The following is a 26,477-nucleotide window of genomic DNA, read 5'->3' on the forward strand; positions in this document are numbered from 1 at the left end:
GGAAGAAACACATGCAGGGGGGACGAGGCCTATAGATGAAGACAGAGGCAGTGAGATTGAATAGAGTCATTTCTTTATCACAAAGGCGGTAGTTTTGGTCACATTAGCTTTGATCGGCCGATCTGGTAATATTTGATTATGCAGAGCACCCTTTTATGCGGGGGAACATCGGCTGAGAGTAGAACAGGAGGATGATAGGCCCTGAGCTTCTTAGAATTCAACTTTAGTCTTCCCTTATCTCTGCCGCTGCAGCTTTTACCTGACTCCACATACTCAAGCAAGTGCTCATAATTTACAACTAAATACAAAGGACGGCTCCTCCGAATGTCTCTGGGCTTCCCTGTAGTGCAGCTTATTCGCCTGTATAGTCTTTGAGTGCGACTGACTCAGTTTTTGGAGAAGTTGGCGCTGTGGCACCACAATGAGGTTCACTTGAAGGGGTTCAGATATTTTTATTTCCTGTCACTGGCGCAACATCCCGGATTTAATCAAAGAGCTGCCTCGACAACAACATCAAAAAAGCTGCTGCTTTGCAAAAAGAAAAGAGAAATATTTGAATGTCAAGCAGTCGTCATTTACGGCAGGATAATGAGTGCACTTAACTGCAGGAGCTGTGATATAAAGCTTTAAAGATTCTAGTATTTGTAAAGTCAAAAATGACATGTCTAGACCAAATACAGCTGGTGTTTACATCTACTTCACGCGTGCCATGAAAGGCAACACTGATGTGCTATATAACGATCATTTTGCAAATTATTTCATCATCCAGAGAAAAGTGTGTTTGTATTAATTGAGTAGAGCCCAGGGACGGAGCGCTCAAAGATCAGCAAACACCTTTGCTGTTTTCCGTGGAGCTTCCACACCTTCAACAGGACGGTGAAAGGCGGTGAGTGCTTGAATGAGCGTGCTTTCTGATGTGGAGGAGCTGCAGAAGACATGGTTTTAGAGGGGGGTCGGGGGGTTATGGTGAATTGGTAGGATAGTGCATTTTGTTTTTCTTTTCTTGTTTGCTTTTGGTGCAGAGGAGCTTCAGTGGTAAAGTGGTGAGATGATATTGGCTTTATGGGACTCAAGTAAATGTAAAAATCCAATTTGTCTTTGTAAAGTTTGCCATCTGTAATACATTTAAATTTCAAGTAAATGCAAAGCAATTTCAGGGTTTATTGGGATAACTAACCAGGAATGCAATACTAGAATTTAATAAATAGCTTGACATGCTTCAAATATAAGCATTAGGGAGGCTTTTGTAATAAGTCCAGTGTTTCTGTTCAGCCAGTGCAATATTATCCTAGAAATACCAGATAAATGTGGCGGAAAGTCAAGAGTGCTGTATCTACTAATAAAGTAGGTACTGTAAAGGCATAAGACACAATTGGAAATGAAATACACACATTAAACAGGCACCAATGAGCAGGATAAAGACCTCAGAGTTTGAAACCTTAGCTCTTTTTATTGCTCTTCAGAGATCTGCTGTTCATTTGTTTAGCTGAATCCATTTTAATGCTCATTTTAGATTACGGTGACGTCATTTACACGTGTTTCTCTGGTGGATAGCATGTAGAGTCTACATGCTATCCACCATTCCACCCTTATTTTATCACTGTAGCCTCCGATTCCACACATCACTGTAGTCGTCCAGCGTGGTTGGACGGCCCTCCTGGCTCAAAGACGTGACTTCCACATGTTTTTATTCATTTATAAGGCCCTCACTGGCAAACTTCCAAACTGCATCTCTTCATTAACTGTTGAGTCCACAAACACTTACATCAGCTGCTCAAGTGAGTGGCTGCAACTGAAAAAAAGCCCCAAATCTCTACTGAGCTGGGGAGATCTGCCTTCTTTTCTTGCCTCGTGAGTTTAAATAAAGGTATTGAATGAGTGAATAACTTATTCCGGTGTCCGGCGCTGCTGCGTGCAGGGTTGGTGTTATGCCTTGTGCACCCAGCTGAGGCCGCTTCAGTTTGGTTAGCCTGACTCTTTACCCTGAACAGATGACAGAATGTCAGTCACTTGCTTTAAGAGAAGCCAATTTGAGGGTCTGAAAGCTGGAATAAAACTGTGATCAGTGAGGGTTTCTCCGATACTCTTAGGCACAGCTCTGCTGGGTTGCATTAAAGGTGACAAACAGCACAAAGAGATGCTCAACTGCACGACGCAAAGGCAAAGCAGCGGGGATTCAACACACCCGCTGCCTAAAATAATGCCTGACGACATATAAAAGGAGAAAGCGCAGCTCTGAAACCTGTGATCTGCCAATTCCCAACTGAAGGCCATGACAACCTTTCCAGGAATTAAGAAAAAACGAAAATAGAAGAATGTGATCATTAGCTCTCCTCTGGAGAGGCGGGGGGGGGGGGGGGGGGGGGGGATTGTTAGCAGGCTTCAAGCAAACATAATTTTTGCTCTTTTCACGGCTTCAGAAGCCTTTCAGATGAGGGGTGAAAAGTCTTTGTTGCTTTAAACAGTCCAATTGACCCTTTGCTGGACCTTTATGGATTAATATGACTTGGATGAATGAAAACCTACATGGAGAATGCATTTTTATCCATTTTATAGCCTGTTGTATAGAAATGTAGCTCTGTATCAGTGCAGCAGGATCCCTGAACGTCCCTGAGAGCTACTGGTTTGATAATACACCAATGTGGTGGTTCTCATTAAAAATTAGCATAATTTTAGTGTGAGAAAGGACAACCTGGACCATCTGTGTTAGTGAGCATTGATCTCCTGTGGTTCAGCTCATCCAGCGTTAAATTAAAAGTTCTGTGCATGCAGGAAGCCGACCCCTTCTGCAGCACGCGATTTCATTATCCTCTATGCTTTCATTCATTCACTGGACGTGCACAACAGTAGCGAACAACCATTGTGTGATGGTTCATGTTTGTGTGTCTGTGTGTGTGTGTTGGTGCCATTTCTGTAACTGTTCCATATTTGCTGCAATTTAAATTTGTTCCTTTTTATTCTGTATGGCTGGAAATTGTGATACTGAAACATATGAAGAGCACTTTTTAATGCTTCTTTCATCTTCAAGTGATGCACTGTTAAAAGTGAAGGGATCTGTGTAACCGGCAGCATGCAGGGTTAGCGTGACGCTGCCGCTGCATCAAAGCTGTACCTGCTCTACTATCAGATCCAGTGAGCACCTGATAATAAGCCCGATCCACCCGAGGAAATCTATTCTCATTACTTAAAATGTGGCACATTGGAGGCATACATTATTCATGCATTCCGCAATATCAATATTGACCTCTGTCAAGGACGCTTGGATGGGCATTCGTCTTGACAGAATCAGCCAAGCCAAGCCTCCAAATTGGACATATGCAAAATGCAAATTGGGCGTATCGTGCAGAACAATGCAGCTGCCCACGATGAGAATGCTGAGAAACGCATGCTCAGAGGAGCCTAATGGTACCTGTCTGCCTTAACACAGCTCCTGACCTTTCACCTTCCGACATTTGAACACGGGCATGCAGCCTTTTGTTAGTTTCCTGTTTCATCTGCGTGTGCCAATAAATCCAACTTCAACAAAAGCTACCTGCCATATACAGCAATAAGCAGCACTAATGAGCAGGGACAGTTGACCTTTTAATCCTACTAAAGATTTTCACAGCTTCCAGCCTGGTTCTGCTAATGGGAGAAATCTATACTCTGTGACTGTTAAAGCTAAATGCAGCAGACCCAGAGCATCCTCCAGTTGCATCTTCTTGACATTATCAGCCATGTCTGTGCTATGCAGTTTACCGATATGTTTTATGAATGCATGTGTTTATTAAGCATCGGTTTCCTCCGGATTTCAAAGGTGCCCGCTTGGACTGTTCTCATTGTTGATGGTGTTGGTGTCTCTGTGGGTTCCAGGCGTCTGGATGGCGTGGTGTTTGAATGTGGCTGCAATATCCGCTGGATCCAGTTGTGGATGCAGAGAGGAGAAGCCGGGCTGCACACACAAGAGCTGTACTGCAAGAACGAAGACTCCCAGATACGCCTGCACAACATGTACATCCAGAAATGTGGTAAGAGCAGGAAGACGGGGAGGGGGCGGGTGTGTGCGTGCGTGTGTGTGTGTGAACTGCATTAAAAGAGGACAGAAGAAAGGAATCAGCTGAGGGAAGATGGGAGATTCCAAAAGTAGGTGAGCAAATGAGTGAAGGCTGATGGAAATAAGACAAGGAAAGGTCTGAAGAAGAACGGAAAGGGTTAAAGGTGAAATGGAGGGAAAGGAGGAGGAGCAGGAAGGCGTACGGAGGCGGGAGGACGGGGGTGTGTGACAGGGTTCACGGGGTGAATCTGATGTGAGGAGCTGCGTGTTGATTCTGACAGACGCTGGAGACTCTGCAGTGTTATCTCCTGGTGGTGACTCATCCTTGTGACATTTTGTGCGTGTGTGTGTGAATGTGTGGGGGGGAGCCCTATTTCTTTCAATGCACTGATTCTCTTACACTAATAGAAGTGAAAATGTAATTGTGTGTGAAAATACATACAACCAGCATTGATTTAAGCACCTTGAGTGTCTGTGTGTGTGTCTGCGCACGTGTGTTTTCCAGACTTACCTGAAATAAGTGTGAGCCATGGCAGCGTGTTGGTGACCGAGGGCGACAATGTGACCGTGAGCTGCAATGGATCTGGACTACCTCTGCCTGATGTGGACTGGACTATCAGCGGCCTGCGCTCCATTAACACACACATGGTGAAATACGCACACACAAACACACGCGCACACACTCCGGTGAAAACAGCTGTTGGCATTATGCTTAATTAGCTTGACAGCATTTGTGACACTGAGAGAAACAACCATTAGTGGTTAGCTATTAGCCTCCCCAAGCTGTGTGATGTCACTGAGGACTAACACTGTTATCAGTGTCAGAATTCCCTTTTGGTTATTTTGGCAATAGCTGGACTTATTTTTACATTTCAGCAGCCAAATGAGGGCAAAAAAAGAAAGCGTGGACCATCTTTTGAACAGACCTTAAAGCCAGTGCTTTTGTTTAATTCCACATCTGCCTTTTTGCGTCACGATAAAGTGATCCATCGAAATCAGGCCATATAGAGAAATTAAAGGAATTATTTTTCCTCTTATACAAAAAAAAAATCATTCAAGCATTTTGTGGGGCGAATGTTTGTTTTAATAAGCGTGAACTGGCCAAAGTGACTGGAAATGGAGCTCTTGGGAGGTGCAGGAAAGTCCAATTTGAAGTGAAATAAACGACTCCAGACAGTAAACAGCAGCCTGATTCAGTGCGCTTCAGTGGGAATACAAGTTCCTGGCACTCCTCTTTAATTAGTGTAATGTTAGAATATTTCCATATGTGATGTCGCAGCAGCACATTTATAAGCACAAATCATTGCAAACAGTCAAAACAAATTCTGATTCCTAAAGAGCTTCTGAAAGAACGCTGATGAACCTCAATCCACGTAACAGCCAATGCGCCGCGAAGAAAATGCATTTACCTCTAGTTTTATTTGTCGTCGGCTTGTTTCGCTCCCCTGAATGTGATGTATATTTAAAAATGTTTGGGTTGTTTCTTTAAAGCTCATGTTGATGCGCAAACATGCAATTATGGTCTGACTTATTCACATATGAAGAACAAGGCTTTAATCTGCTTTGCTGCTCCCAGATTAGCTGTGCAGCATAGGTTACCCCTGATCAAAATAAGCTACTTTAGGAAGACTGAGAGGCCCGGGCTGAACCCGCAGCGTGCCAGCTAAAGCACTAATCTGGCTCCCTGAGACAGGCCCAAGGGATGCTGCAGCAATAACAACGGCAGAGATAAACAGCAGGAGGAAGAGAAATGCAGTTTGGGAAGCTGCTATGTGATGGCATTTGTCAGCCATGCCTTTAATGCTCAAAGTCACCTTACAAATGGAAGTTAGTGCAGCCTCAGGGTTGATGTTTTTAGCGATAATGTAGCTCATCAGGATGAGTAAAGTGGAAGGTACCGCGGCCGACGGAAGGCACCGGGGGACGCGTAAACATCCTACGCTCTCCCGTCTGGCTGAAAGTAGCAAGCAGGCGGAGCACCCAAAGACTGAGTGTGCACGTTCCCCTTCAGGCCACGGCGATCTCCATCAGACGGAAGTCCGGCTCCCATTCATATATGTTCTCTTTTGTGTGTCTCCTCCCTCCTCTCCTGCTCCAGTCTGATATCCACCCCACCACCCATTCCATCAACCTGACCCTGTTCAACATCAGCAGAGATGACAACAACTATCAGCTGACCTGCATCGCAGAGAACGTGGTTGGGATGACCAACGCCTCCGTGCAGCTCAACGTCCAGTGTGAGTGGGACTTCCATCTCGGAACATTCGCATACCGCACCGTTCCTTCCCATGGTCCTTTGCTCCTTTGATGGCTGTCATCATTTCAATTGAATTTCCAGGAAACCAAAAAAAGTTTAATAGAAATGTCAGTTAGCTTAAGATCCATGATTGCAGAAATGTTCTCCCTCCTGTAGCAGAGGTCCGTTCATCAGTTTAAGCTTTATTAAAAAGAGAGACAAAGAGAAAATAACTCACCACCACCTCAGAAGGGTGATCCTGGAGGACAATCACCTTTAGGTTGTCAGAGAGCCACACGTGTTTAATTCCACTCAAACAATTCTTCATAAACACAAGCAAAGTACACAGAATGAAGCTCTGCAGGTTCAGGAGATGCTCTTTTACTTCTCTTTTAGAATTCTCTTTCCTTTGATATTAAATAAAAACAAAACCTGCAGAAGAATGTCCTAATATATAACACCAATATTTTATTGTTTGGTTGAATTTTAAGGAAACATGGATTAAGCTGTTCCATATTTATTAAATATTAAATTTAATTAGTTGAGAGGGACGCTGTGAATTATCTTTACATTTGAATTTTTTTTCTGCTCAGCATCGTTTACCTTTTCAGGATTTGTATCATGAAATTCTCTAACTTGCTGCTTTAAGAGGCCATAAAAGGTGTTTTCACTACATCTGCTGATTTGAATCAAAACCCACGATTCCTGCGCTGTTCTTCCCTTTGATTGCTATCGACGTAAGGAGGAAGTTCAGCGGTTTCTAGCTGGGAAGGTGCTAAGCAGAGGTTTGAAATAAATCAGGAATCCAGCGTTCCCAGCAGAGCGCCTGAGACAATGTGATGAGTGTAGCGCTGTCACAGAGAACTGGCCATGAAAAGTGTATTATTCCTAACTGCGGAGCTTCATCCAGATCAATACACAAGCGCACTAGGAGAAAATGTTACGGGAAGATGGATGGATTTTATTTTTGGAGGTTTGCCTAGCTGTTTTTTTCATTCTGTACAACTTATTTTACACCTCTAATGGAGAGAATGTGAACCACTGGAGCTGATCAGGACTAATCCAGAACAATTCCTACTGTAAATATTCATACAAACACACATAGAAACCCTAAATAGCAACAACAATAAGGGTAAAAAGTCAGATATTGGAATTGAAATTTGGTATCCCAATAGTCTTCCAAGGATTTTCACTTATAGTCATTTTAAAATATCATGTAGAGTGAAAAAGGACCGTTACAGCGAGTTACACTTTTAGAGCACTCAGATTCTCTAAATGTTGTGTCCTCACGTAGGACGACAGTAATCGCGTAGGATTGGGTGAACACACAACACAAACATGATCATCAAACATCAGACCTCTGGCCTAGAAGGCTTCAGGTGTTTGAATGAACGCTTTTCCATTATATTGTTTTGTTGTTTCTTTTCAATTTTCGTGACAACCGAGCAGGTAATAGCTCCGATGTCAACCTCCCCTCGGTCATCAGCCCGTTCATTATTTTGTGAGGCGTTAATCCATGTCCTTCATCTGCTGTCAACCCGCTGGCTTTGAAGACGGATCAGCTCTAAAGCACATAGCTGCACCTCTGTGACTGGACTGTCAACACTGAAGAGCTAAAGCTAGCAATCACGCCAGTCCGTCAGTTAGCTATATCACACCTTTAATCAAAGTCTTCTTTAAAATGAGATCATTTTGAAAAGTAGTTTAGCGAAAGGATTAGTAGAAGTCAAGGCACGTCCAGTGCCCACTGAACTGGCACCAATTAAATCAATACAGTGTTTATTCATTGATGAGTATGGAACATCCAACCCAACCTTTTTGGACTCTATGTTGAGACTAAAAGATGCATTTTCTTTACCAACTCCTTAAATCGGGGTTTTGGCTTCAGAGGGTCTTCCTGCCGCTTCTTTCAAATCAGTTGCAGAACCAGCTCCATTAGCTTCACCTCACAAATGTGCGTACGTGTAAAATCAACAGCCAAAATCAGCGGCTATTCAGGAAATTAGTGGCCAAGTGTCAACATATTAAATACACTGTTTGGATGCGGACTGATGATACTTTAGCCTCACTGAAGTCCAAGGACTGCGCAAGTCACTGTTGTTTATGGCAGTAAGAAGGATTCAGACTGGAATTTGTCAGAGAATAAGAGAAAAACCTCTTTTGCCAGCAGAACATCCAAATTAAGCAGGTACATTTAGGATGCAATGAGATGTTGAGAGTGAAATTGATGAAGACAATTAAGACAATTGAACAGTGTAGACCATCCTGCAGCCTTCCAGCTCTCCGGCAAGAAAAGCTATGGGAGGATGAGCGGGTGATATATAACCTTACGCTGTAATAGAGCAATGATCTCAATGTTCCTGTAATATCCCTGAATCACAGCTCATCCACAGGTTTGTCCCAGGGATTGGCCTCAGGCAGAAATGGGACAGACTATATATCCAAAGACAACATTTATCAATGGGGACATTATTCTTTTTGTAGCAAACTCACCGATGTAGCGGACAATCTATTGTGCCTGTTTGTAATGCATCACTGTGCTGATTTGTCATCAGTTCAGAACCTCCTACTGGAGCAGAGCAGCTGTGCGCCGCAACGCAATGACTGATTGACGTTGCGGCATCTGGTCACATGGGCAGTGTATGGATTACGTATCTCCAGACTTTTTGTCTTTTTCTTTTTGTTGACATTGTCTGCTGGTGTTCTAAATTAACTTATTAATTTTTCACCACATGCTCTGATGGTAATTACATTTCCCTTCCCGGACCTGCCTATTGTCTCTGGAAACGTTTTTTTTAAAAAAAAGCTCGAACTGCTGTTCTGATTAGAGAGTAATGTGACTGACAGCAAAATTACCAGCCGTCAAATAACATTCTCTGCATTCAAAGCCATCGTCCCTGTTTTTAGTCAATTTGTAATTATTGGAATGCAAATTCTACGAACCATTGTCCCACTGCTGCCTGAACAATAGCGGCTGTACAACGCTGTAGACTCCTGAGTTTTTTTCTCCTTTTGGTCCTAAAGTTTGATGTAGCGTCTTTTTGTTAGGAACAAAGTCCTTGCTGATGTTGAAAGTCCTGTTCCCTGGGAATAATAGCTGCTATTATCAGCTGAGAAAAGACGTGTTTGACTCGAGCTCGTGCCATTGTGCAGCTTGTTACCTGTTAAATCATTAGACCAATTGAGTCATATTGTTGTCCAGATGAGGCCCCAGTCAGCCTTTCTTCTCCTTGTCAGAAGCTAGTTGACTTAAATTTTGCCTGGCTTTGGAAGTTAAAATCTTGCGACAAACTGCCTAAAGAACCCAGGACACAAGCCACTTCCATTCTACAGAAACCCCCAGTGATGTCCCACATCAACGCAGGTCCTTCCGGCAGTATGAACGGGTTGTCATTCCATCCTGGGTCAAATGGCCCTGCGAGCGACCTGAGAAATTTGGAGTGCGAAAGGCGTCGATGATGTTGTGTCTCCGCTGTGTTGTCAATCCCCGCTGGCAATGCCCAACAAAAAGGGACGACCACCCAGGAGTGGAGGACACAGACAGTGTCACAATCTCGCACTCGCTGTTTTTGCAAATGTACCATGCTGACCCTCACCGCTGTGGAAAGTTGAAGCAAACTGCCGTAATACTGCAAATAATAGATATAAATACAAATGTTAAATAATGTGACAACTGCAAGTGCACTCGCTTGCTCGTTATTATCCATCAGGTGTTACACAGAAATCAGGGTTGATCCACTTTAAAAAATCCTGCATCAAAGTGCTTATTTCAGTGTGAAAGCGATAGTTAAGTAATTGTAGACTGTTGTAAACCCGGCAGGATTCTAGTGTTAATGTGTGTTTTGAATAACATTACTACAAATTAAAGTAATGGGGGGGGGGGGGGCAAAACTGAGATTATATTTGTATTAAAATGGGGCTTTGTATTACTGGGGCTTCAAAGACCCGCCTCCACACTCATGAATGTGTGTACATTTAGATTTGAGTGCCATTATTTCAGTGAGTGGAATTTAAAATCTATCGGCATATTCTTCGATCTGCACATTCTGGGGTAATGTCTGAAACTAATCTGCGTGTTTTGGGAAGTGGAGGCTGATGTAATTGCTGATTTAATTCAACGGAGCTATGGGGCGAAAACCGAAACTTCAAGACTGTAGAATATCTCCCAGTTTAGGCTCAGAGAGATGCTGATTCGGCAGTATTCGGGCCGCTGACGCTCTGCCCTTCCGCTTGACTGGAGCTGCTCAGGAACAAGAGAACGCGCTTGGTTTTAGAACAAATGGTTTGAGTTCCACATCTGGGGCCAGTCCGGAGGGATGTGTCGCCTGACCTGCCACTGCTGGCGCTGATGTCATGTCTGGAGTCAGGTCAGAACACGGTGTTTGAAACGGGCCGCGAGTGTTGGCGCAAGATAACATTACCCAACGTGCTTTTGTTTTCCGTGTTCTTTGTGATCGAGCGGATGTATTTATCAAAACCTGGCGTGTGCGTGTGCGGCATGAGGACGCGGTCGTGCCGACGGTGCCGCGCGCTGATGTGTATTGTGTTGAGTGAGACTGGGCTGACAGCAGCGCTGTGGGGAAAATGGATCTGTCCCCAACTGTCCATCAGTGACAGAACTTCAATCTTTTTCCTCTGTCTTTAGGCTGCAGATACACACCTCCCTCACTATGGGCCAATCGTCCTCCCTCATCTTCTTTTTGTCTCCCTTCTTTCTTCTGCAGCTCAGAATCCACAGCTCAGTGCACACCTCCACACCACTGCTCTCACACATGCACGTGCCTCAGCTTTTTAGTTGAACTGAATGACTTTATTGTCACTATTGTCTGGCAGGGACAATATCGCTCAAGCAGTTTCTGAAAAATGACAGCTTTCAAGCACGAATAAAGGCTTAATTCATCTTTTCTAACAGAATTATTGTTAAACACAAGCCATCCAGTAGTACACAACCAGCCGCAATCGCAGTCCACAGCGCTGTAATTGTGTTTGATTATATCTGGCAAAGGTTCATACGTTTGAGTAGGGCAAGTGTGGGACCAGTAGCTAATAGGTGATCATAGATTACAAATGGCTGCCAGCCTCTGAATATTCTCATAGATGTTCACCACCATAGAAGACAGTTAGAATTAGTGTCTTCTTTGGCGGTATCAAATTAAATCAAATCAAATAAATCTTTATTTATATAGCGTCTTATACAATCAACATTGTTTCGAGGTGCTTTCCAGAATCCTAGGGCCTAACCCCAGACAAGCAACAGCGGCAAGGAAAAACTCCCCTTTAACAGGAAGAAACCTTGAGCAGGACCAGGCTCATGTAGGGGGACCCTCCTGCTGATGGCCGGCTGGGTAGAGAGGAGAGGAGAGGAGAGGAGAGGAGAGGAGAGGAGAGGAGAGGAGAGGAGAGGAGAGGAGAGGAGAGGAGAGGAGAGGCACAGACCACAGAAACACACACAAAAATACACTATACAAAGGGTCAGCGGGGCCGGAGGTCATCATGCAGCTCCGAAAGGCGGCGATACCTGTAAATAAACAAAGAGGGGAGGGGGGGGGGGGCAGAAAAACTACACAGGAATCAGCATAACTAGTCTGCTTGATGAGGAGGAGGAAAGGAGAGGAAAGGAGAGGAAACCATGACCCAGTGGGGTGACAGAGGCCTGTCAGGTGATCATGTTTCTGGACCCCGGCAGCCTCGGCCTATAACAGCATAGCTAAGATGTGACCTAACGATTAGACGACCCCCTAAGTATGATAATTTTTCTATCTATGATAGTAACTGGAACTACAGAATTAACAACAATAAGCTTTTTCAAAGAGGTAGGTTTTAAGTCTGATCTTAAAACTAGCAATGGAGGTATAGACGATGTTCACAAAAAAAAAAACTATCAAATTATCGGTAAACAAGAGGTGACATTATTTTTCCTAGCTTAGACTAGAGAAACTCCGGAAGAACGCAATTTAAAGGACACTTTTAAATGACACGTGGTATTTTCTTGTGTACAAATCTATCTTCTGGATGATGATCATCTGCACTTGAGTGGGATTTCCTTTTTTACGTTTACATTTTGACTATCAAGCAGTAAAGAATCAAGTCAAATCTCGTCCAGAAAGGGCAGTTTTACCAGAGTCCAGTCCTGGAGAGTTGACTGGATGACTGGTCTCAACTACAAAACAAACACAAAACGTGAAGTGACAAATTGGGGGATGATAGATTGGATTCAAAGACTTTCCCACCTATCAAGGTGTGAAGTTTCCTCCTGAACTGGCTGCAGGACAGACTCGCTGCCGAGAGAAATCAGTGCATGAATTGTTTATTCAAAGTTTGGCTTGGTGGTTTTGAAGAATTCCGATTCTGGAGGAATATGGTGTTGATAAGGTTCTTTTAAGCAGATATGTCCCATTCTTTTCCTCTAAAGGTTTAACTTACCCTATATGAACAAAGTGTAAGAAGCCCACATAAAGGTCCAACACGTGTCTTCAAATTTCTTCACAAATTCTTATGAAATATGGAATCCACAGAGCAGATGCTTGTAGTTTTTGGGTCTTCTCTTCTCATTTAAGAGAGGTTAAATGTCTTACAAACGCAGTAGACTGTCCCCTGTGTAAAGCAGTCTTTATCTCCTCGCTCTTCTCCCAGTTCCTCCAGTCATCTTGAGACTGGCTGAGCCCGAGCAGCGCCATGACACCTGCATCGAGTTCACCGTGCGGGGTTACCCACATCCTAAGCTGCGTTGGTTCCACCAGCAGAAGGAGATTCAGCAGAATGACTACATTCGAACTGAGATGGACTTCTACCAAGACTATCTGGAGGGCTGCCTGACCTTCCAGACCCCTACGCACATCAACAATGGCAACTACACTCTGGAGGCCAGCAACCCACTGGGAACAGTCACAAAGACAGTGTACGGTCACTTCCTCATGGCTCCTGATATCGATGAAGGTGAGTGGACAAATCATGCCTTAATCCATAGCCTCTTCAGGTTAATATTAACAGCAGTGATTTGTCAGTAATCTCAATTTAGAGTAGATTTAAAGGTAATGTCATTTTTACTGTCCAAGAGTTCCACTTAAGCATCCCAGACACCCCAGCAGACAGCATCACCTTTAACTCCCAAACTCCCACCAGAGAACGCTCGGTCTACTTTCTGACATCAAAATTGCAGCAGTCAGTCAACCGGTTTGGCCCGTACGGACCTCAGGTTCTGTCTAAGGTGGATAAACTATTAGGAGAATTCATTAAAAGCTCCTCTTCCTGGTTCAGATGGGGAGCTGATCCCTGCTGTCTGGACGGCAGCCAGGGTTCATCCACAGTTCAGTCAGGTAGATTGTTCATCGGTAGTTCATTCCCAGTTCACAGGGAGGGGGGTAAACCCACAAAGACTGGCAAATTTCTCCCCATGGTCAATATTCCGAGGTTAATACTGCCAGTCCATTTATTGACACAGCGTGGCTTTCTCTGTCTTCTCTTTTGCAGACACAGTGGAAATAGGTGAGTGTTTCTGTTTTAAACTTTAACCCTGCTGATTCTTTCAGTTCTTCGCTACATCCCTTAGTAGCTGTTTATTTGGTACTTATGCATGCACACACACACACACACACACACCGAAGAGGAAAGCCATGGAGAAATTTGTTCACTTTGTCGGTATAAACAGTTGTAGCAAAGATGCAACGGGTGTGCGTTTATTCACATGTTTTGTATTTGCCAAAGACTTTTTCTGTGCTCTCATCGTGGTGTTGAAAAATCAGGTGAAGGTGTGTAGGTAAGTGTGATCCGGTCACACTGGAGGAAAGCATCAAATGTTGTTATTGTCACAAACAAACACACAAAAATAACATCACGTAACCGTATGTGAACAGCAAAGCTACGTATAGAGCATCTTCCTGCGGGATTAAGTCTTAATGAATCCAGTCATGCAGTCTGTTGGTGCTGGAACTGCAGCAGACTGTGGAACGATGGTGCTCTATGGGCTGTTTCCGTTCTCCTAAACGTCTCATCATTATAAAATATGGAGCTGTTACAGCTCACACTGCCTTCTGAAAATTTCCCAATGAAAACTTTGCTGTTTCACTATTTCCAGGTTTATTTTAAGCTCTTCAATGAGCAGAGAATCCAAAAATGTAGTTTAAAAAAAAGCAACGAGGGAGGTTATTATTTTCATTTGCTAATAGAGACTTTTCGTCTTTCAAGTGTTGCCATTACGCTGGCTGATGCATTAGTACGGCGCTACACTCTGCCGGCTGTGACGGCTTCAGCTGGTCTGCGAAGACTGTTCCCACAAAGCTCTCTGACGCTGGCTGTGAGGGTGACATTAATAAAGGATGCCGTTGGAATCTTTGACCTTCATCACAGTTCTCTTCGTCTCCATATATAGCCATTCATTCAAATCAGGATTATAAAGCTGCAGCACGGACACAGAATGGAGATAAATGGGCCCATAGCGAGCGGTGATTTCACGTAGCCGCACATGCACACACTCACAGGGCCCGTGGCAGCTTGCAGGTGAGGGCGAGGTGGTTGGGTTACAAACATAACAGCAGCTGTGTGCGAGGGAATTCGGGCGTAGAAACAAGACTGACAGGCTGACTGATACTCCCCACCGCTAAGGGGAGAGGGTGGAGAGAGGGATGAGGGCTGGAGGAGAGGCACACAGATTAGCATTAGCACACAAATACACACACAGAGCAGTGTGATGCGTGTCTGAGCCAGTGGCGGCCGCTCTGCCATGTGGCCATTAATTTGCCAACAATTACTCTCTGATGTCCTGGCTGGAGGCGCCTGACTGGAGTTTTCCCGACACTAGCTCATTTGGTTTCATGGCTGTGAGACCCGTCCGTCCTCTAGACCTCTGCCAAAAGTGTGCTTGTGCTCACATGTTGTGTCCTAATAACAGGAATTTTTTTTTGGGAGAACAATTCCAAGACATTGACATTCCTGCTGCTTTGCGACTTTCCTGCATTTGTAGATTTGGAAGTTAGATGGTTTTTCGACATATAGAGACATACAGCATGCATTTGTGCAACATGGATCAGACCCTTTTTTTTCCCCTTACCTGAAACTTGTGTTTTTGTTTGTGGCTTATTCTTTTATCAACCTTGTTCTCCTGGCCGATGACAGCGTCCCAGCTACAGCTCTGTTCACGGACACAAGCTGACTTCCTTTTGCTTCCTGTGAAGGACAGTACTATCATCAACAGTTCATCTGTGGAAAGAAATACTTTTTACCAAAGGAGACTGTTTTGTGGTTCATCGGGACACCTTAATGACACTGTTTGGTTCTGGGGAGACTCTCTGATGGGTTTTTCTGTTGTGTTTTGTTTTGCAGTGACTACGGCACCGACAGATGGTGAGACGGGGCGAACACACGAGGACACGTTCGGGGTGAGTTTTTTCCTTAATGATGTGGCCGACACATCTGTAAATAGTCCTACCTTCAGAATCCACAGTTGCTCATCTGTGCTTTTGCACAGTTTCCACTATGTGCAGAAACAAATTTCACGATGCACCAAAAGCCACATCACAGGCTGAAACTTGTGTGTGTATGTGTGTGTGTGTGTGTGTGTGCTTGGACTGAGCGATGCCGATGTCCTCTCAACTGTGTATTCCGCAGCTTGATTACTGCACAAATACCGTGAAGCTGCCGTGTTTAATGAGTCTGAAATGACATTTACTGCATTTTGACTTGTCATTTCTAAAAAAGCACAGGATTAAGAATGACATTAATAATACCTTTGCAGTCTGTCAAGTGTGAGCATTCCAGTTCCCTTGTTGGGTATATTTACTCGCTGGCATGGCCCAGTCAGATGTCCAAGTGGAGGTGAGCCAACATCGCTGTAGAATTACACCTATGCCACCTGCCAACAACTACAGTGAAATGTGGCCATTGCACCGAAATATTTCAGGATATTGAAAACAATGAGGCAGGCCTGATAAAATATTTGGCTTTAACCTTCTAATTTAACATTTTGCACAGAAACACTGCTCTTGAATACACGGAATAGGAAGCAGTAAAATGCACACTTGACAAATTCTTATTTGAAGCTTTGTATCTTCATTTTGGAAAATGAACATGCTCGTGCCATTGCAATGGTAAATAAATAAGCAAATGTGGGTAAACCATTGGATGCACCCTATTTTGATTGCTTTTACTGCTATTTCAACTGAGGTTTTGCTTTGTTCCCTCCGATGGAATAGACAAAGAGAAAGGTGTTTGTGGTGATGGTAACCTGGAGCTGAAACCAAATATTTTGATGACGATGATAGTAATAGTTTGAAATTAGGACTAATCGAATCAGACATCAGTTTCTAAACAGTTGAAAATGGGAACCAGGGTTGAGACTCAGAAATTCGACATGGTGGATCTAAGCTCTGCTGATGGGGAACGTCTTTTAACTATAATCTGTGACCTGGAATAAATGACAGCTGAGACAGGTTTTTGTATTTTGAGACTGCTCTGATTCTGTGTATTTAAAGGTGATGGGGAGGCTGGATGGAATTATAACGTGACTGAAGCTTGAGCCTGACTCTACACTTCTTTTCTCCCAGGTTTCCATTGCTGTGGGCTTGGCAGGCTTCGCTTGCATCCTCCTCCTCGTCCTTTTTGTTCTTATCAACAAATACGGCCGCCGCTCCAAATTCGGTATGAAAGGTAAGTCTCTGTTGATTGCCATACAGGCGGAACACCACAGACACATTTGACTTTCTTTGGGTTTTTGCCTTTCTGCTAGATTTGTCACGGTGTGTATCGTCCCCCCCTTCCTTCCTGCTAAAATCCTTTACACTTTTATTTATTCAGCAACAAATGTCTGCAGGACATACAGCCAATGATATTTAACATTACATGTTGAGAAAGGAGCTTTTCTCATTGTCTTCAATATTGTAGTGCCCATATTGAGTGTTGCTACACAGGCCACAGATCTGCAATCACACTCACCGGTGTCGAGGAGCCCAAATTAATTAGGGGACTCGGGCTTGTCGATCACGACAGGGAATTCAATAGGATTAATGTGGCATTGTGTGTGCCGAGTTTCGGTTTCATTCCGGCTGTAGGTTTTTGCTCTGTTCTCCGGCATACCAGCGTTGAAGAGGTGACAGCCGCTGCAGCTCTGATCTGTGACAGTGAGAGGTGAGCGGAGAGGATAACATTTGGCTCCAGTCTTTTGGTACGGGACCAAGTGTTTGCATACCCAAGCGCTGCTCTTATCAGCTGGCAGGCTGAGCGGCAGCATCTGCTCAGTGCTGCGCGCCTCAGAATGGAGTGTTGCTGTAAAGAAACTGCAGTTTTCTTCTTCTCTTTGTTGAATTTGAGACGGCTCCAACAGAACTCCACCCTGACACAGCACTCCAACCATGTATGTTCTTTATTTCCTACTGTAGCATGGTGCAGAGGAGCATTAGCCTCTGCCATTCATTAATGAGCTACTTTACAGGATTAGGGCTGCTTACTTACCTCAGCAACAAAGCCTCTGTTGTAGTTATTAAAGGGTTGTCAATTATTGCATTGACCTAAAGCTGGCTTTAATAAAGGATGAGTTTCATGGTTAATGAGGCTTCCAGATGTGTTTGTTCAGTCATGACAGGTCATGAGGTGAAGCAGCGCTGGCACACTGATCTTCCACCAAGCAAAACCAGACAGAAACAGGCAGGAACAGGCAGGAACTGGCGAACCCTCCCGTTATTTTTAGGAATCTGCCCATGATTGTGTTCAGCAGGCGTCACCTGTGGACTGGTTACAAACAGGAAATCTATGTGTCCATCTTCAGTAAACCAGCCTATTATTTAATGTTGAATAAAAGCTATGACCTTTAATGACCTTTAATGACTGGGATTTCAATCCCTACATTTATTTTAACTTCTGCATTTGGAACAAAAATGCAAAACTGATGTTGACTTTTAGCTTAATGTTTGTGAAACTATTCAGAAAGAAATGTCCCGGTCCCACTAATGCATCCAGCGGAGGAGACTGTAGTCCTAACCGGGAAGGCTCACGTGTTAAAAACGGAGCATTCTCGGTCAGAGCAGCTGCTTCGAAGAGGAAGCGCTCGGGCTCTGTCGTGATTTAGCAGTCTCTTCCCTGTTATTGTTTGTGTAATTTTCACTCTTGCCTGAAATATGGTTTCAGTGTTTCCTGTGTGGGAGCATCGGAGGGCCTATTTTATCACACTTGATGGTAAAGTCCTAATTCCACTTGGACACCATAGGATGCTTTCTAAAAATTATATTCTCGGGCTTCTGCACTCTGCCCCATTGCTTCTTGCAATCTTTTAAGATGGTCTGCGTTACGCTCAGGGCTCCCTCAACATTTTTCACTCCACCGCAACGCAGCTCGTTTGCATTTCTCCCAGCTCCGCTTCATAATTTGAGTTTAGCTGCCTCGTTCACTGTGATAGTTTCATAAATTACAGTAGCAACACAACAAACGGATATGAAAATATGGAGCAAAGTACCCAGTTGAGCCATTCTGTTATTTCAGGACAGGTCCTTGTGTAAAAATGGTATATAGCTATACGGTAACGTAGCCTTTAGCCGAGTTTGAATGAAAAAGCTATTTACTGTCATTGAGAGTGACTGAAGGTATAAAAGACCTAAAGAGCGAGCAGAGCGGCACATGACTTTCTGCTGCTCTACTCAAGCTTGATTTGCACTGTGTGTGCATGTGTGTCCGTGCGCGCGTGTGTGTTTTGATCCTTTTCATTGTGGAGAATCAGCTGGAAGGGCAGAAGAAGTCATTACCTTTGGATGGAGCCATAATGGATTTTCACTGCACTAAATCTCTGTGGCTCTTTTGGCTGTTGGAGTTTGATCACCGGCCGTTTTGGGGCACCAATAAAAAGTTTTTCTTTCATTTTCTGTGGTTGAAGTGTGTGTGGTGTGTGTGTGTGTGTGTGCACCTCTCTCCTTAAATGTGTTGGTAATTGTGTTTTGTTTTGTAATGAAAGCTACTGTGTCTGCTGCTGTTTGTGTGTTCAGCAAAATAGACTCTGTTGTTCTGATCAATATGTTACCATTTTACCTCCCAGCGAAAGCATCTTTGAGCGGGCTCATCTTTCACGTGGTGATTCACACGGTGGGTTTCTGAAGCGTCTCTCACACAGATTTTTATGTCGGCAGAGAATCAATAGTGTTCTTTAGAAAAAGGTGCTGCCCCGATCATTAGTACAAAGCGTCTCCCTATCATGTTTTGTTCCTATGGAGTATCACTTTATCTGTGGTGCTCGTGCAATTCTACGTGCTTTATCCGACTTCTTATCACTTTCTGTGCACCAGAAGTCTTGGGGTTAAAAGCTCCATTGATTTTTGAAAGACCACGCAGTACATACAAGGCTGATGATGGATGTCTGGACCAAGTTTGGACTAGAAACTCCGAGGTGAAAGTGGGACACCTCCAAATGTGTCTGAGGATGACAGTGGTAAGATCCTGTGAGACTCCCAGATAAAGCTGGACACTGTGGTGGTGGCCAAAAGGGACAAGAATGCTGCAGAAACAGATGTGGCAGCTCCCAATTACAGCAGCGTCATGAAGAAGGAACAGGACAGCCTGGAGAAATCCGAGGGACTGAGAAGATGAGAGGAGTGAAGACAATGGTGATCCCCGTGGTCATCGGACCGCTTGGGGCTGTGACCCCCTCAATCTGGGCGGGTGATCCCAGCAGATCCCAGGGACAATATCTGAGATCTCTGTCCAGAAGAGTGGACAAAGTAGCTCACTCTGACTTAAATGGGCTGACAAGAGGGAAGGTGTTTTGTAGTACGAGGAGGTGCCAGAACAGCTTCAGAGCACTGCCGAGTTACCCTTGTAGCTGGGACAGGCTCCAGCAGCCTCCCCGTGACCCCAAAAACAGTCGGCGCCTTTAAAAGACCCCCTTGGTGGCACCTTGTGCATTTCACGGGTTTATCCACAATCGTCGTTGACAGCTGTTGTGTGTTTATATTAGACACAGATGATACGGCTGCTATTTTTAGGCTTTCACAGCAGAGCCGGGACTGAGAATGTATGTACAGTCAGTCGGAGACAGATGGGCGTCAGCAGGAAGTGACACTGTTGGTAGGGATCAGTCATTCTTTCACAGACGCATTTGGGGAGGAACCATTGATTTTGAGATTGATGTAGGTCTACAAGTTTTCAAGAGAAGTTTTGGGGATTTTTTTTTTTCTTCCTTTGCCTATTCCCACGAGCAATGATTTGTCTTTAATTATTGTTGAACAAAACAGATTTTTTGGGCCAGTTTTTTGTTTGCGACTCACTTGAGATTTGGATGATTCGATGTGTCTCCGTTTGTTTGCAGAGCTGCCGTTCATATTCACACCACACACATAAAAACTATAGCGAGCAACAATTGCAGGAAAATATTATTATTGTTGTTGTTTCTATGACAGAAGTCTCATAAAATATCAAGTCATCCATTATTTTGTAATTAAATGTTGTGTCCTGTTTTAAGCAGTGTCAACGAGCTTTGAGCAACAAGACACCGTTACATTGCTGTGTCAATGTTGCTATGACACTAGGGATCTCTCGACCAATAGAAAGCGCTGTCAGTGTTGCTAAGATAGGCCCTCGACGCTCTTTTCAGAGACGCGGCTGACGTGCCACTACAGACGGGAGTGGCTCATTTGCAAGTCTCCTGCCTTCCTTGGATGTGGTCACCGTTTCCCAGGCTCCTCCTCCAGGTTGCGTGGAAGTGTCGGAACGCAAAATAAACACGGATGGCAGGAAAACAAGAGAGATAAATCATACAAAGTCATCTGCACATCTCCGATCAGCTATGGCTAATCACATGTTGACTACCATAACCTAGTAATTATACTTTTTTTGATGGTTGCATGGTAACTACCGTATTTTCTGGACTATACGTCGCTCCGGAGTTTAAGTCGCACTAGCCAGAAAATGCATAATAAAGAAGAAAAACAGATATATAAGTCGCACTGGACTATAAGTCGCATTTTGGGGGAAAATTTATTTGATAAAATCCGAGACCAAGAACATGCATTTCATCTTGAAAGGCAATTAGCCATCCATTAGCATGGATTAGCAATAGGGTTACAGTATGCTAACGTAACAAATTCAGCTACATGACCCTCTTGTGGTTGTCAGTGTGAAACTAACGAACATGTGAAATTCTGTAATAATGTATTTATTTAACATATAAATCGCTCCGGAGTACAAGTTGCACCCCCTGACAAACTATGAAAAAAAGTGTGACTTATAGTCGGGAAAATACGGTACTCACGTTTGGAACATGCAGAATGCACCTGGAAGGAATCTGTCCCTTGACCTTTAACCCTGTTAAAGTTCTGAGAGTCAAACTGCTGAGTGAAGTGAATCGCTGACTCCAAAATGCTGAACCATTGTGATATCAGGGTCGGATATAAGATAGTTTTTCATCCCACCTGTGGGCCAAGATGAGCAGATTGTGCACGTGTATTTAAGTCCAACCCTCTAGCTAGCGAGCCAAAAATTATTGATGATTGATGCAGTCATCCTTGACATGATGGATGTTTTCGAACCGTGTGTAATGTTGTGACCCTCAAACAGCCCTTTGAAGTTGTGTGGTCCGGACAAAATGCCCTCACGTTGCTAGTAGAATGAACATTTTGGTAGAGCCTGATTACAACCACCGACATGTTCTAGAGCTATTATGGTATTGCTGTTTTTCGTTTAATTTACACAAAATGGACTAGGACGTTCCTGAATAGCAAAAAGAAACAAAGAAACAAACATAAAAGTCTTGTGTTGCAGAGTACAGACGTCTTCCTTGGTCATCTCCTCTGCTACCTGCTGAGCTGCCTGATAGAAATGGGATGGAGCAGATTGGGCCGTCTCCGCTCCTACACATTTTTGGGATTAGATAAAATGCGATGCCAGTCTGCATCTGCTGCAAATGTAAAGACAATGATTTGCAAAAACTGCTGAAGACATATGCAGGAAGGTCCTGTGGCATCATTCCTGCTGGGCGTAAAATGTGCTGCAGAAATAAATGCCAATATGAATGTAGCCCTGTTGTATAGTGAAAACCGCTGTACTTGACCCAGGTCTGTGTGTGTTCTGCACAACAAAAGGAGACAAGTTAAATCAAGCTCCGGTCTAACCTCAGGCAGTTTTCGTAGGGAGTGAAAAAAAGAAAAAAGAAGAAACCTGATCTGAATCGATTCGTTGAGCTGTGCGGTGACAGCTCCCAGGGGGGGTTCCGAGACCTCAAACAGGTCAGGGTCTTTCTCAACGATCAGCCAAGATGTGAGAAGTGAACCTGTAAAATGTCCAATGTGTTCGTTCCTTCATTCTTCCTTCATTCTCTAGAATTATAACCAGCTCCAATTAGTCTTTAGGAGATGAATTACAGATGTCCTCTAAAGTGCACACACACACACACACATACACACACACACACACACACACACACTTGCATTAGCCATACCCTGTGGCATTGTGTTGTAGCCTCTGTGATCCAGGCCTGTGTGTCAAGGCAACTTATCTTTGTCTCCGCTACATTACCTGAAACAGGCTAGGGGATCACCAGGGATGATCAGCACACACACGCACACACATGCACACACACTGCAACATTTAGTGCATCACTGCTCTGCTTGGCCTTCTGTGGCCAGATCAAGCTCAGACACGTCTGCAGGCAGCTAGTCAGGCGGACACTCTGGTCTTATGTGTCTATACAGACATAAAGGAAATCTCAACAATACAATCACAGTTTTGCTTTGAAATGAAAAATCAATAGTATAGATTTAGTCTCTATAAATGCAAACATCACTTGGAGGAAAATGCTGGGAAACAGGAAAGCAGCATGGATTTATGAGGCTGAGCTTTGGTGGATATGAGAGCTGTTTGCAGCTGGAGCTGAAATAAGGTTGGATTGAAAGAAGATGCATCGAAGATAATGGGATTAGCTGAGGAGAGCTGACCTGTCTGTTTTAGAAGTTTACGGCTTCTGTCCTGAAAAAATCGAATAAAATGCTCAGTTTAGCTGACCATCAAAGGCTACAGACCCCTGGCCAGGATCAAAACGAAGCCTCACCTCTTGAGATTATGTAATAAAGGATAGACTTTCCTACGTATAAAATCGGTGATTATAACATTAGTAAGTGCATGAAAGGACGTCAGCTTGTGTGTTCAGAGGGAGATGAGAATGAAATTGCAATTTACTGTTGGGAATTTACAGGCAAAGAAGCGATTGTGTAAATTCACACAAAGTCCGTGTTCACCCACAAAGACGGCGGCAAAATGAGAAAAAGGGAGGAAAACAACAACAACAACAACAGCGTTGATTAATTTGCCATTAGCGGATGTTCCAGCAGCATTTGTAACCAAGGTGATTTAACTGCTACATTACTGTGGGGGGGGGGGGGGGGGGACAGAAATGTCTTTCTTTTAATACTTAAATGATAGTTTTCCAGATATAAAACTCCTTTTTTTTACATTTAGGGTTTTCATTTTCTTGCACAATTCCGGAGAGACGGGTCACGCACTGCTTGTTTTTCCTGCACAAATGGTGATTACCCTTTTGCACTGTAGCTACAGCACTAACCATCTTAATTAGCTCTAATTCATTCTTCTAAACACAGGCGACAGATGGGGACAACAGGCGCCGCTGAAAGTGCATTTTTCCTCTTTTATTTGTGTCCTTTTTACATGTCTACCCACAAACAAGTCTGGGTTTGGGGAGTTGAGGCTCACCTGCCATCATTTCTGTCGTTTTTCAGTTTGTCTCTGCAGACTCGCTGCATTTTAGTGAACCGTTGAAGGGTTCGAAGGCTGTTTACCGCTGTCTGTGGCAGCCACAGCTTCATCCCAGGTGGTTTTGTTATTTTTACATGTTCCATGTAGAATGAAAACACAAAAACAGGTTTTTACTTATTTATTTCAATCAAATCTGCATGAGCGTCATCCCCGGGAGTCCGCCCCGGCCGTTCGGATGCAGAGTGCAGGCTGACCTAAGTCTGCTGTTCCGAGTACAAATAGGATTTCTATTTTTTCCATTCTTTATCTTGAACTGTCAGCACTAGCCCGCTAAGAGCTAAGTGCTCTCTGTCCTCTCACTGTCTTTCTGCAGAGGTGTTGTGTCATGCATTGTAAAGTAAGTCCCAGTAAAAGGCCAGGCCCACAGAGTGGTCATGTTGGATGCACTTTGAATGGGTGTTTGGTCCCTTTCAAATCTTTTCTATCAAAGGTTTAGGAGGTTGTAAAAATAGTTCTGTGTAGCATGTACAAGGAAGCTGCCAGGATATGGGAGAGTGCAGATGTAGGAGAAGGAGAAGCAGCCTTCCTCCTGACTTTCTAATCTGCTGCAGCAGTTTGCCTTTGTCCCCACGGGGACTTGTTTAGAAGATATCCCATTTGCTCTTCTCTTGGACCGTGGCAAGCTGGAGAATTTGGCTTTATATGGTTATAAATATGGGTCGCACTGGTGCCGTTTAACTGGCCGAGCCATCTTTACCGCAGCTGAGCCGAAAAACCGTGACAATGCATCGGGGATGGCCTCTGCGTTGGCACATTTGGATGACTAGTGAAGGTCCTCGGATGACGCTTCATCTTTAATAACAGCAGATAACGGACATTGGTTTAACCCAGGGGTCCCCAAAAAGTCAGGAAATAAATAATAACCACATAACCCTCTCTGGTTTCTTCACATAAAAAAGGCCATGGAACATAAACTTTCTGTTGTGCCGTTCACAATGTTAACAGGTCCAAGTTCAGCTTAGTTGTCGGAGCAGAATCTCTTACTTAAATGACTCATATGAGCAGTCTCTAAAGTCCAACTTTATTATCAAATACAAATACACATATATGAAAAAAAAAAATTAAAATGCTTTCTTGTTCAGGGGGCCGGACCAAATGTGGAGGTGGGCCGTATTCCGGCCCACGGGCCATAGTTAGGGACCACTGGTTTAACCGCTACCTATACGCCATCGTTCAGTCTGTCTTCAATATTCAGCTCTCCCAGCCCAGTCTGGCAGTTTATTTAATGGGTTAAGCTTCAACACACACACACACACACACACACACACACATACAGACACACAAAATATTGAAATATTTGGGGGGTTTTCCCATGCCAGAGATTATCAGCTTGGCAGAAATTAACCAGAAACCCACTGAGCTCTAAAATCTAAAATCACACTTCAGTGTGTTCTTTACACCCTCAAGGAATTTTCAAACCATCATTACACTCATATTTTCTGTAATATGCACAATACCTTGAAAAAAGGAACCTGGCAGTGCCGCGCTGATGAGGTTCTCCGCTTTAACGGCCATTAAGGGACCGGTTCTCCTTTGATTACAGACGACTCAGCTCGGGCAGCATTTATTTCCTCCGAAACACTTTCAGACCTGAGCAGATTCGGAAGGTTCTCTTTTCAGTCCAGGTTACTGTGATCCGGTAACTCGAATAAGGACGCGCTCCTACGGTAAAACCAGCCAGTCAGGATGTTCAGGGTGCAGCGAGTCCCTAATGTTGGGGGGCTTTACAGGAAACGCTGCAAACTGCTCTGGTGAGATCAGCCCCCCCTCGACGGCTGCCGTCTCCCTCGTGGAAAAACGGGTTCTCCTGCCGATACGGAGCCAAAGTCTAAATCTCAGGCTGCAGCTCATCTCCTTATTCACTGAGTGACTCTGAAAAGCCCCCAAAGTCTCTGACAGGGTCATGAGGGGGCACCAGGCTGCTATTAGCTTTGTGCAGCTCTTTACTTCAAACATTTTCATCCATTCCGAAGGTGGTGCCGAGGAGGAGAAGTTTTTGACCCTGTTTTTAGTCATCTGTGTAACCAGGAGTCGGTTCTGAATTTGAGCCACCAGCCCAGCAAACAGCTCGAGTTATATAACAGCTGAATCTGGGGCTGCAGGCTCACTCCTCCGCTGACGAGGACGACCGGGCGGCTTTTACACTGACAGCAGGAACAGATCAGACGGTACCATGACGGTGCATTAAAATGATTAAACTTCAACAGTGCTGCCCCAGTAGTCATTTCAAACATGTCTGTAATTTATAATATCATTAATAAAACAGTCTAATCCCACTGTAATACTCTGTTACTCCTACATTATCTAGCTAATCTGTGTAATAACCCTTTAAATGATACCTTTAATTATAACAAAATAGTTGCTAACATGCATAGTTTAATATTCTCTTGGCAAATCTTTGGATTAGAGTTCCAGGAGAGCAAAAAGGAACTATCTTCATGAAGATTCCCATGCAAGACTTTAACTATTGAC

General features: G+C 44.0%; 1 protein-coding gene across 3 annotated transcripts in view; it reads left to right on the forward strand.

Annotated features, from left to right (window-relative positions):
- ntrk3b (neurotrophic tyrosine kinase, receptor, type 3b) overlaps positions 1 to 26,477 on the forward strand; it is a 130,266-nt gene that overhangs the window by 59,887 nt on the left and 43,902 nt on the right. The window contains exons 5-11 of one of the 3 annotated variants that reach the window (XM_011609523.2): positions 3,853 to 4,007; positions 4,539 to 4,681; positions 6,132 to 6,270; positions 12,903 to 13,205; positions 13,740 to 13,754; positions 15,588 to 15,643; positions 16,808 to 16,910. In XM_011609523.2, coding sequence (XP_011607825.2) covers positions 3,853 to 4,007; positions 4,539 to 4,681; positions 6,132 to 6,270; positions 12,903 to 13,205; positions 13,740 to 13,754; positions 15,588 to 15,643; positions 16,808 to 16,910 — 914 coding nt within the window. The remainder of the gene's footprint in view (positions 1 to 3,852; positions 4,008 to 4,538; positions 4,682 to 6,131; positions 6,271 to 12,902; positions 13,206 to 13,739; positions 13,755 to 15,587; positions 15,644 to 16,807; positions 16,911 to 26,477) is intronic. The other 2 variants (XM_029846418.1, XM_029846419.1) reach the window with 2 other exon arrangements.

The sequence above is a fragment of the Takifugu rubripes genome, chromosome 13 (genome assembly GCF_901000725.2).
Source record: "Takifugu rubripes chromosome 13, fTakRub1.2, whole genome shotgun sequence".
In the NCBI taxonomy this organism is placed as follows: Eukaryota; Metazoa; Chordata; class Actinopteri; order Tetraodontiformes; family Tetraodontidae; genus Takifugu; species Takifugu rubripes.